Raw genomic sequence first — 11,156 nt, 5'->3', positions numbered from 1 at the left:
TACAAATTTCAGGAATACTTTTAAGGTATGAGAAAACTTATCTTAAATTACATGAACACTATGTAAAAGTATGAAACACAGTGTTGATTCCATAAAAAAATCATTGCTTATACTTTTGTCGATTATTATATAAAAATAAATAATCATTTCAATATATTATTTGATTTTCTGCATGCACACAGCGTTGTCTGCTTTCCTTTTTTACAAACGTCGGAGGCGAACTTTATGGACTGGCCTATTATAGCGTTGAACGTGTGAGGCTAGTGATGTACAAGCGCGGCAGCTAAAGGGGCCGGCCCTGGTGAGCGGCGCGGGTGCTACTGACGTCTTGTGGGCCGGATTGGCACCCAAGAATATGATTCGGCCCACACCCGTGCTCGCTCGATCCACAGAAAACGCACCGCTAGGTTTCTCCTCTCACGCGCCCGAGCTCTCACTCCGCCGCCCGCCGCCCGCCGCCGACGCCGGTCTCCGTCGCCTCCCTCTACTCCGAGCTGCTCCCGACTCTGCACCGGCTCTTCTTCCCTGCTTCTCGGTACGTACGCGCTTGCACACACATGTACATATCCCGCTCGCGCGTGCGAGGTGTGTATGATTCCACCGCGCGCGGCACGGCCGGCCCGGCTCCTGCTACTGAATCCGCGTGCTTGTTTGCCGTAGCTCGCGATCGTCGGAATCCCTTGACGCCCCTTGCCTGCCACCTGATAGTGCGGGATTGGTTGGAAATGATTCTTTGTTGGTGGCGGTTGAATTAGCAAGCAGATCACACATTTGCAACATCTACTGCTGCTTGCATTTGCTATAATTTTCACGTTATTTTTTAATCGGACGGCTAATTCAGTAGTATGCAGTACCCGGTCCTTTTTGAGCGCAATTTTTTTCATCTCTGGTAGTCACTAAACAAATGAGCACATATCCAGTTTTAACATTCATTTTGTCACATATCATAGATGAGAATGGGAAATGGGGGAAAGTAATGATGGATCCTATGACCTGTATAGTTTCTCTTGATGTGCGTATCGAAGAAGTACATGTAAATAACTGTCCCACCTGATGTTTGAACTTACTTGGGTATGTTAATTTGATAAACAAGTTCAGTGAGCGCACAAAGAGAAATTTTGAGTGTAAGCGATTGAAAATAGGTGAAGTCATTCAAAACGGACTGTCGGCACAGTTCATGATGCTATTGCTGCTAGTGTCGTACCTTGATGATTAGTTTTTATCGTGACTGCTTTTCTTGGGGGGAAACCTTGTAATGCCTTCACAACCTCTTTTTATCTAACTTGTTGTCAAGTACCAATTACATCTTATTTTTGTTGTAATATTTGTTTTATGATGTTAATAATATCTATGATAAACACAGCAAGAAATTACACAATATAAGTTAAGATTCACATAATTACAGTCCATGGCCTCTTCATCAGAACATAAAATAAACTAAGGGGCAGAATAACTGATACTTACAGTCTATAGACTTCTCTATGCCACAGCTCTTGTGGGTAGAGAAGCTTAAACTGGTTCCTGAAGAAGTCTAGGTTGAAAATAACTGTTCTTAAGTATGTTTTATTCATATGCATTCCCTTCTCGGGGAATAAATGTCTGAAGTATTGGCTCCAACTTCTCTATGTTTTATTCTGAACTTCTATCTCATTACAGTAATTCATAATTTGCTCCAACTTCTTACTTTTATGTTGTGAATATAGGGAGGAAATACTGTGTGAGCCAAGACCTCAAAGATGAACAAGGGGAAGATTTTTAAGTTAGCCAAGGGATTCCGAGGAAGGGCTAAAAACTGCATAAGAATCGCCAGGGAGCGTGTAGAAAAAGCATTGCAATATTCTTACAGGGATCGGCGCAACAAGAAAAGGGACATGCGGTCTCTCTGGATCGAGCGCATCAATGCTGGTACACGACTCCATGGGGTATGTAGTATCTATTAACATACGAGGTTTGACAGGGAAATGAGTTTGTTGCATTCTCATGTTATTTTTTTCCGAAGAAACCAGGCAGAATACGATAACAAAGCAGGGACGGAGCTACCTTGTAAGCAATGGGGTCAATTGACCCCAATGAAATTAGTAAATCCTTCACTAATTTAGTACTAACCATTACTCATTTATAGAAGATGACCCCACTGTCATAAACCTGACCCCATCAATTTTTTTCTAGCTTCGTCCCTGTAACAAAGTATAAGTTATCGGGTTTCTAGTTTTGCTACTGAACGCACACGCACATGTGTTTGATGTATTGTCTGAACTTACTGCCCAGGTGAACTATGGCAACTTCATGCATGGACTGATGAAGGAGAATGTCCAACTCAACAGGAAGGTACTTTCGGAGCTGTCGATGCATGAGCCATACAGCTTCAAGGCCCTCGTTGATGTATCCCGCACTGCATTCCCTGGGAACAGGCCGGCTGCCAAGAAGGAAGGACTAGCAAGCATTCTATAAACAATTCATTCCTCGACAATTCAGTCTACTGTGATGAACTCATGTGATGGGGGTATGTATCACATCACGTTTTAGTCCATGTCATTCGGTCTGTTGGCCTGCTGAACAGAGGGTACATGTACTGTACTTTTGCACTTCTTTCTTCAGATAATGTGCTCTGTTTACCGTCAATAAATCCAGTAAAGCAGAAAGGTTTTAATAAACCATGTAAAAAAAAAGATGTGGTTATTTTGGGCAGAAAGTTTTTCTAGCTTTCATCTGAAGTCATGTAGTAGTCCTTATGAAGACATGCTGAATAGGCTGCACCATCTTGTTATCGAGAACAGGCCATCCTTAATACCCACTGCGTGTTGATTTGTGTTGCACATTCCCTGGCCCTTTTCGCTGGCAGTATTTCATGCATGGCTCTGCAGTTCTGTTTATTCATTTACTCTCCCCCGTTCCTAAATATAAGTCTTTGTAGAGATTCCACTGTGGACTACATACGGAGCAAAATGACTGAATCTACACTCTAAAATGCATCCACATACATCTGCATGTCGTCCATAGCGAATTCTCTACAAAGACTTATATTTAGGAATGGAGGGAGTACATCCTTTTGCATGCCTGCCTTTGTAACCCTGCTGTTTTGAAGTTCTCCCTTCTCCTGATGGGCGCTGTATCAGCAGCCAGATTATTGATCAAACTGCTGTTATCATGATAATGGTGTGGCTGGGAGCGATCTTCTCCAGGCATCGTTTGCTGGTATGGCTGATTTGAAAACAAGTTACTCCCTCCGTCCCATAATATAAGAACGTTTTTGACACTAGTGTAGTGTCAAAAATGTTCTTATATTATGGGACGGAGGGCACTAGTGTCAAAAATGTTCTTATATTATGGGACGGAGGGAGTACTACCAAAAGATGCAGGCAGAAAATAGTTGGAAAGAAATTGTACTGAAGTCTAAAACAAGTTGTACTGGCAGAAAATGCTCAGATAGTTCCAAGTTCACTCACACTTGAGACTTAACCCACACGAGGGTTCAACAATTGTACTGGAGTCTCAACAGGTCCATACACACATACAGTCTCAACAGGTTCATACACACATAAAGGTAGTACATCACAACAAACTTCAGCACACATCGCCGTCCCAAATTCACACACGGCTGCCGTCAGTTGTCGACCTGAGCCACTCCGTCGGTGACCGGGATGCCGGCGCCAGTGCCGTCGTTGTTCACCGCCCGCTTCTTCTCCTCGGCGATACGGGCTCTGCGCCAGTGGTCCCTTGTGTAGATGTGATTGATCATGCCGCGCTTGTCACAGCCGTGCACGGCACACAGGCCGCACGAGAGGCTGTCGTCCGCCTGGCGCAGCGTGACGAACAGCTTGCCCTCCGCCTTGATGTAATACTTCTCGCCGGTCACGGCGGAGCCTCCGTCGATCTCCACGGCTCCCTCTTCATCCGCATCAGCTTTCTCTTGTTCAGCTTTGGCAGCACCTTCGTCTACTTCCATGGGCGCCACGGAGGAGACACGGGCGCAGACCTGGGCGGCGACATCCAATTGAGGCGCTGCCGATGACACTACCACCTCCATCTCTCCCGCTGCTGGTTTCTTCACGGAGTCATCGCTGCCGTTAACAACGATGGAGGCGGCTTCCTTGGATGAGCTGCCAATCATGGCGGCGGCGGCGGCCTTCTTCACCCCCTGTCCTGCTGATGACACAGCCACCTCCATCTCTCCCGCTGCTGGTTTCTTCACGGAGTCATCGCTGCCGTTAACAACGATGGAGGCGGCTTCCTTGGATGAGCTGCCGATCGTGGCGGCGGCGGCGGCCTTCTTCACCCCCTGTCCTGCTGATGACACAGCCACCTCCATCTCTCCCGCTGCTGGTTTCTTCAATGAGTCATCGCTGCCAATGACGACGATGGAGGCGGTTTCCTTGGATGGGCTGCCGATCGTGGCGGCGGCGGCGGCGGCCTTCTTCACCCCCTGTCCTGCCGATGACACAGCTACCTCCATCTCTCCCGCTGCTGGTTTCTTCAATGAGTCATCGCTGCCATTAACGATGATGGAGGCGGTTTCCTTGGAAGGGCTGCCAATCGTGGGGGCGGCAGCGGCAGCCTTCTTCACCCCCTGTCCTGCCGATGACACAGCTACCTCCATCTCTCCCGCTGCTGGTTTCTTCACCGAGTCATCACTGCCATTGACGACGATGGAGGCGGCTTCCTTGGATGGGCTGCCGATCGTGGCGGCGGCGGCGGCAGCCTTCTTCACCTCCTGTCCTGCACTGGCGTCAGTGGCGGCCTTCAGTTTGTTGGTGTGCTTCTGGCCGGACAGGTGAGTCCGCATGACGCACTCCGATGGGGCCTTGACGTCGCGGAGCTCGCACAGCAGGATGCCGCCGTCCAGCCGGCGCACGCCGTTGGCCTCCATGGGCACAGTTTCTGACCCAGACCCGTTGCCACATGCACCTACACCAACTGCAGCCACCTTCGCCTTGTTGGTGTGCTTCCTTCCGGACAGGTGAGACTCCATGTCGCACTCTGACGCCACCTTCACGTTGCAGAGCTCGCACAGCAGGGAGCCACCGTCCACCCGGCCCACGCCATTGGCCTCCATGGGCACCATTTCTGATCCTGGCCCATCGCCATCAGCAGCGACGGCTTCGCATTGCTTCTGCTTGGCCTGCTTGGAGATGTGCTTGCTCCCCTGGAGGTGGCACATCATGGTGACGCGGTCGGGGGCCTGCTGGTCACACACCTCGCAGAGGATGGAGCCGTTCAGCTGCACCACCTCGCACAATGTCCCGGAGCCGGTCACCATCTCGAACTTCCACGGCGTGTAGCCGCCTTCCACCTCTGCCTCTTCCCACGCTTCCCCAGGCGCAAGCGAGGCCGCCATCTTCATGTGAGCCTTCCCTTTGAGGTGATCCTGCTTCTGATTCTTTCTGCTTGGCCCTGCTGAAAGGGTGGATGCGGCTGGGACAACGTCGGAGTTCTTCCGCTTGGCCGGTAGCATGGCTGCTGATGCATTTGGTTTTGAGCAGACCTGCATGAAAAAACACAAACTCCACTAAGCAGACACTCATTTAGGTGTATTCAGACCCGAGGAAGAACAAAAATCCCACTTCAAAACAAAAATGGTGTATTCAGACATATGCCACTAATGTTTTCATAGCTTTGTGCTAGTGCCATCTCAGTCCCTTTTCTATCACTCTCTCCTTCTCTGACCATGTGATGTTTCATTTTTGCTGTCTTTTCAAGCCGTTCAAATCGATCAACCTTGCCTGGTTTTTCCTGACCACGTCTTGAGAAATGACAAGATGTCAAAATATAGTGTCGAATGAAACCAAACAAGGTTGATCGATTTGAACCGTTTGAAGGGACGGTGCAAAACCAGAACATCATATGGCCAGGGAAGGAGAGATTGACAGGAAAGGGACTGAGATGACACTAGCACCAAACTTGGAAAGACACTGGTGGCACATCCCTCGCTGCAACATTGATAGTGGAATTTCCTGAAATACCAAGTTTTTGAAGTGGCATTGACGATGAATCTATGTTTTTGAACTTAAACCAAGACAAGAATTATGGAATGAAGGGAGTACATCTGAACCTTATACACCCTAAAAATATGCGCATAAGTTTCAGAAAAATATGACATAAATCACGCAATTAGGGATGGATACAAGTATGCGTGTGCAAACTTAAAACTTAAATGACTGTATGAGGCCTAGAATCTATCCCTAATTTTCAAATGAATCTAGGCCCTAGATAAACAAGGAACAATGTAAGTTACAGGTCATATTTAAGTTTTTAATTTTCGATGCATATACTTGTACCCATCCTCTATGAGCATGATTCATTTGGTATTTTATCAAACTTCTACAATATTTTTTAGCCGTATAAGGCTATAGGGTTCATATGTCCCTAGGTTTAGAAAATCCCTTCTCGCAAGCTCCCGTGCTTCTCACGCCTCTTAATGTTCAAAGATAATGGAAGAATGCAAACACTTTACTAGACTAGAAATTAGCACCAAAGACATTTGTAAGAACATTTAAAATTGGTTTCTCCGCAATCATGCTTAAATAGCCTTTGAAACCTCTTTATATATGTTCCAGAAATCGTGGTACACTTTGGCCTTGTATTATTACTGGATTTGCAGTTTGGGCCCTTTTGTATAAAAAAGAAAGAGCACTATACACTAATAGCATCAGAATAATACCTACTTTCAAGCATATAAGACCCTCTCCAACTTTGAGCCCAACTTAAACAATAAGTTTGACTAATAAAATGTCAGCTATATGCCACAAAAACTATAGCATTTGTAACTTCTTTCAGATACATAATCAGTGATATATTTTTTTGTGGCATACAACTCAGATTTTATTAGTCAAATTTATAGTCGAAGTTAGACTCAAAATTTGAGGGGGTGTTACATATTTGTAAGGAGGCAGTATTGTGATCAATAAATGAGTTGGAAAGCAAACCGATTCAAGCAGCTTCCTATGAAATTATGAATATTATAGTTAACCATGCTACTGTAAAACACATATGTTGTTTTGTTGAATTTGGGTAGTGTTGGCAAAGTCCAAACCATATTCCTTACCCCATTCTCCTTAGGATATGGCTGCGCGAGCATGGCAGTCTTCCTCATATGAATTTTCCCTTTGAGGTGATCTTGCATGTTCTTTTGACTGCTTGCTGTGATGCCGCAGACCATGCAGTTCAAACCCAAGTTGTTGCAACTTTTTTCAGCGAGAGCCATCGAAGTGACAACTACACCAGGGTTTTTCCCCTTGGCCGGTAAGGCTGGCGACCCATTTACCTTCAAGCTGAACTGCATCAAACACAAAACCGGTCAATTCTGTGACACATATAAGAAATATCTTATGTCTCTCTGTAGATATAGAATTGTCGTATGTATTCATAGTGAAATCAGAAGCAGTTGAGAGCTGTTTATGTTCCTCAAAATGTGTGATTTAATGGTGTTACAAGTTAAACCTAACTGCATCAAACACAAAACCGGTCAATTCTTTGACACATATAAGAAATAACACAAAACCGGTCAATTCTTTGACACATATAAGAAATAATCTTATGTCTCTCTGTAGATATAGAATTGTTGTATGTATTCATGGTGAAATCGTCAAGAGACCTATTTATATTCCTCAAAATGTGTGATTTACTGGTATTTCAAGTTACACCTAACCAAGCCACTCTAGCTAGCTGGGCTGTAAAATGTAGGTAATCCAAAAATACTAGTGAATTCAACAACATTACTACTAGGGTATCAAGGTGTCAACAAAAAAGAATTGCAGTGGTCTGGACTATGGACTCAAGCCCAGACAAAATACGTGTTCATGTATTCTTTTTTCTAGGACACGCACAAGCATGCATATCTTTCATTCATAGGAAAACAAACATGAATTCATATATAGTTACGAAAATGTAAGGCTAGTGCAAATGGAAACCCAATTCAAGTGGGTTTGATTTGGAAATACTATGATGCTTTTAACATCATATGTATAGCACACTTGACCGTTATTCTATCTATTTTTTTCACCTAAAGAGCATGTTAGTTCGACCAATCAGATATATGGATATCGCAATGAAACATATATTTTACATTATTCTTAATTCCAGTCCGGATACGCGACTAGATAAAACTGAAATGTGTATATATATGATGTATTTTATTACCACATCCTCCTCTGGGTGAGGCTGCGCAGGTTTACCGGCCTTCCTCACGTGGCTCTTCCCTCTGAGGTGCTCTTGCAGGGCAACCTCACTGGTTGCCGTGATGTTGCACACCGTGCAAGTCAGAGCAGGCTTCTGCTTCTTGCTGCCTGTGGCCGCCGAAACAACGGATGCAGCAGCGGCATGAGGGGTTTTCCGCTTGGCTGCCATGGCCGCAGACACGTCTACTTTGGATCCAACCTGCACACACTGAACAACACGCATATTCCAATAGTAAGTGATAAAAAAGATCCGCGTGGTGAAATCCTCAAGAGGACAGCATGCAGAGCAGCAGACCTGGTGATCGATCGGCGCCGTCTTCAGCGATGGCACCGCCGGCGCTGCCCTAGTTTCCGACCCGCCGGCCAACTGCGCGAGCAAACTGGTGCGCTCTTCCATGAGCTCACGCCGGACCTCGAACTCGAGCGCCATCGCCTCCGCCTCCTCGTGCAGGATCCGCTCCCTTATCCTCTCCTTTGCCGCCCGGCGCCGCAGGTCGTCCGGATCCGATGCCGGCGGCGGTGAGCTCTCCCCATGGTACCCCGCACCGTCGCCGCCGACGAGACCGTCATTCACGCGCGTGGCTTCACCAAAGGGAATAAGATCAGCGGGAGAGAGGCATCAAGAGCCAAGAGCCGCCCATCATCAGCGAGGAGAGATCACCTGCTGTCTCGGAGTTGGCCGACGTAGCCGCGGCCCCCGTCGACGGACAGCGCTCCTCGCCGGCGCGGAAGTGGAACTCCATGGCGCGGCCTCGTTATATGGGGTTTGGGGGGGTTTTGCTGGATCAGAAGGCCTTCGGTCGGTCCTGCGCGAGAGAAACGTGAGTCCTTTACTCTTCAAATTTGGATTAATGGCCTACTCCCTCTATAAACTAATCTTCTATCTTCTATATCTAAATAGCTAGCCCCCACTAATTATTTTTCTCAACATGCAAGCATGCCACATCATCCCATAGCATGCATGAGAAAAGACTCACCTTCACTATCATATGTCTCCCAACATGCAAGCATGTCACTTCATCATTAAACATGCATGAAAAAAAGACTCATCTCAACATGTAAACATCCAAGAGATTTTTCATTCTACTATGCTATTTATAGTTAATAAAAAAATACAATTATATAGTAATCAGACATAATAAATTATATGTATTTTCAGTTTTAGCTTTTTATATTATTACTTCAGTTATTCATTATTCATACAACGAATCATATTAAAATATGTTGCAAAATATTCCCGCAACAACGTGCGGGGCATCATCTAGTATAAGAATGTTTAGATCACTATTTTAGTGATCTAAACGCTCTTATATTAGTTTATGGAGGGAGTACCTGAAAGAACAAATAGATGTAGTAAAAAAAAGCTACCATGGCTATTTCAAAATAACTGAATATGAAAGAAAAGAAAAACAAATCAACATATATGCCTTTTCGATGAGGCAAGTACATTGATGACGCCTCTGACCAAACACCTAAAAATATAAGGTGTGTGCATTCAGTCTGACATTTGTTGACGACTCTTCAATTTTCTATAACAGAAAGCGGGTACTTACATCCAAACCCATGCATAAAAAGGTTAACAGAAAGCAAGCTGAAGGCTTGTTTACCTCAAAATCATCTCCTACATAGCTTCATATGTTGGGCATCATCCCCGCGTTCTTAAATATTTAAATATGTGAATTAAGCTCAGTTGGTTTGAGCACACAATTATAATATGATACTCTCTCGTAAGGAAATATAAGAGCATTTGAATCACTATTTTAGTGACCTAAATGCTATTTCCGTATGGAGAAAGTACAACGCATAGCAAGATAGAATAAAAAATGTCAAAAAGGGCAGAACAAACTTGCAGAGAGGCTACCGACGTAACAATAGTGATTCCTTTTTACCAAAAGAAAAAGCAGAAGCTGCGCCTTGTTCCATGAAAAGTAGGGCTCATAAGGGGCTAGGGACCCGATTCATACCTACGGCGTGCTAGCCTCAACTGGAGCAGTGGCTACCTCGACATTCGTCCCTTTGGAGCTGCAGCATACACACACTGACCTATATGTCGAGCTGCAGAAAAAATAAGGATCAGAACACACACACGCAGGGAGAGAGAGAGAGAGAGAGAGAGAGAGAGAGAGAGAGGAAATGGGGGGAGTGGAGAGGAGAGGGCGCTCACCTTTGCCTTCGCACGACGGATCCCGCTCACCTGAGGCGAGGTGGGCGTCGCAGATACAAATCTAGACTGATTGGCGGCGGCGGCAGTAGAGATCTAGGGTTCGAGGGAGGGGGGATTGAGAAAAGAGGGCACACGAGTGAGGGAGGAGGAGGCGGCTAGGTTCTCTTCACGGGAGCCGCCACCATTTTATATCCCGCTCGGTGAAATGACCCAAATGCCTTGGTGGGGGTATGGATATTACAATTTGTTGCAATTGAAATTTTATCCGAGGGCTAAGGTCGACCGGGTAAATATCAAACGGCTCACATTGATCTGGCCTGAGATCTAACGCCATGTATCACGAGGAGATTCCGATAGGACTGCCCAAATTGCCTAAGCTCTGAGAGAGCTCAGTTTTAGACACGAATCTAACTATGGGATATGTGAAAACAATATTTCTCAAAGAGGTGGGATAAGCAGAACACGTATAATAGTAATGATTCAGTACAAGGCACACACACACAACTAAATGATAGTAATGCTTCTGTATGTTCCACATTTAGCAGGTTAAAATCATAGTACAACTACTTAACACATGCCAATTCTACAAAAGGCTCAAGCAGGAGTCGTTGGTGTACATGCAGATGATCCCCAACGTCAACCAGTACATAGATCCTTTTAACCACAGCCAAGTCAACGCTGGGTACCTATGAAAAAAAAACATTGTCATTTACATGTGGTATTATTCTACTTGAGCTTGTCTTCTTAGCATGTATAGTTTTTCTCTCTAAACGATAGCCTGGTTTGGCTTGTGCGAGGCCTTCAGTAAGCATCCCCTA

General features: G+C 45.5%; 2 protein-coding genes across 2 annotated transcripts; one reads left to right on the top strand and one right to left on the bottom strand.

Annotated features, from left to right (window-relative positions):
- Window positions 1-372: 372 nt before the first annotated feature.
- Window positions 373-2,708, top strand: LOC125526865 (50S ribosomal protein L20-like). The gene is made up of 3 exons (XM_048691482.1): window positions 373-535; window positions 1,704-1,922; window positions 2,269-2,708. Exons 2-3 carry the CDS (start codon window positions 1,737-1,739, stop codon window positions 2,449-2,451), a joined length of 369 nt encoding a protein of 122 aa, XP_048547439.1. The 5' UTR covers window positions 373-535; window positions 1,704-1,736; the 3' UTR covers window positions 2,452-2,708.
- Window positions 2,709-2,946: 238 nt separating this feature from the next.
- LOC125526862 lies at window positions 2,947-10,750 on the bottom strand. Its single transcript, XM_048691477.1, has 7 exons — window positions 10,339-10,750; window positions 10,139-10,229; window positions 8,836-8,980; window positions 8,470-8,756; window positions 8,137-8,382; window positions 7,043-7,273; window positions 2,947-5,482 (listed from the first exon to the last, which is right to left on the bottom strand). The coding sequence occupies exons 3-7, from the start codon at window positions 8,915-8,917 to the stop codon at window positions 3,605-3,607; spliced, it is 2,724 nt and encodes a 907-aa protein (XP_048547434.1). The 5' UTR covers window positions 8,918-8,980; window positions 10,139-10,229; window positions 10,339-10,750; the 3' UTR covers window positions 2,947-3,604.
- Between the last annotated feature and the right edge of the window lie 406 nt (window positions 10,751-11,156).

This window comes from Triticum urartu, unplaced genomic scaffold (assembly GCF_003073215.2).
Source record: "Triticum urartu cultivar G1812 unplaced genomic scaffold, Tu2.1 TuUngrouped_contig_2107, whole genome shotgun sequence".
In the NCBI taxonomy this organism is placed as follows: Eukaryota; Viridiplantae; Streptophyta; class Magnoliopsida; order Poales; family Poaceae; genus Triticum; species Triticum urartu.
This window is presented reverse-complemented; position numbering and strand designations above follow the sequence as displayed.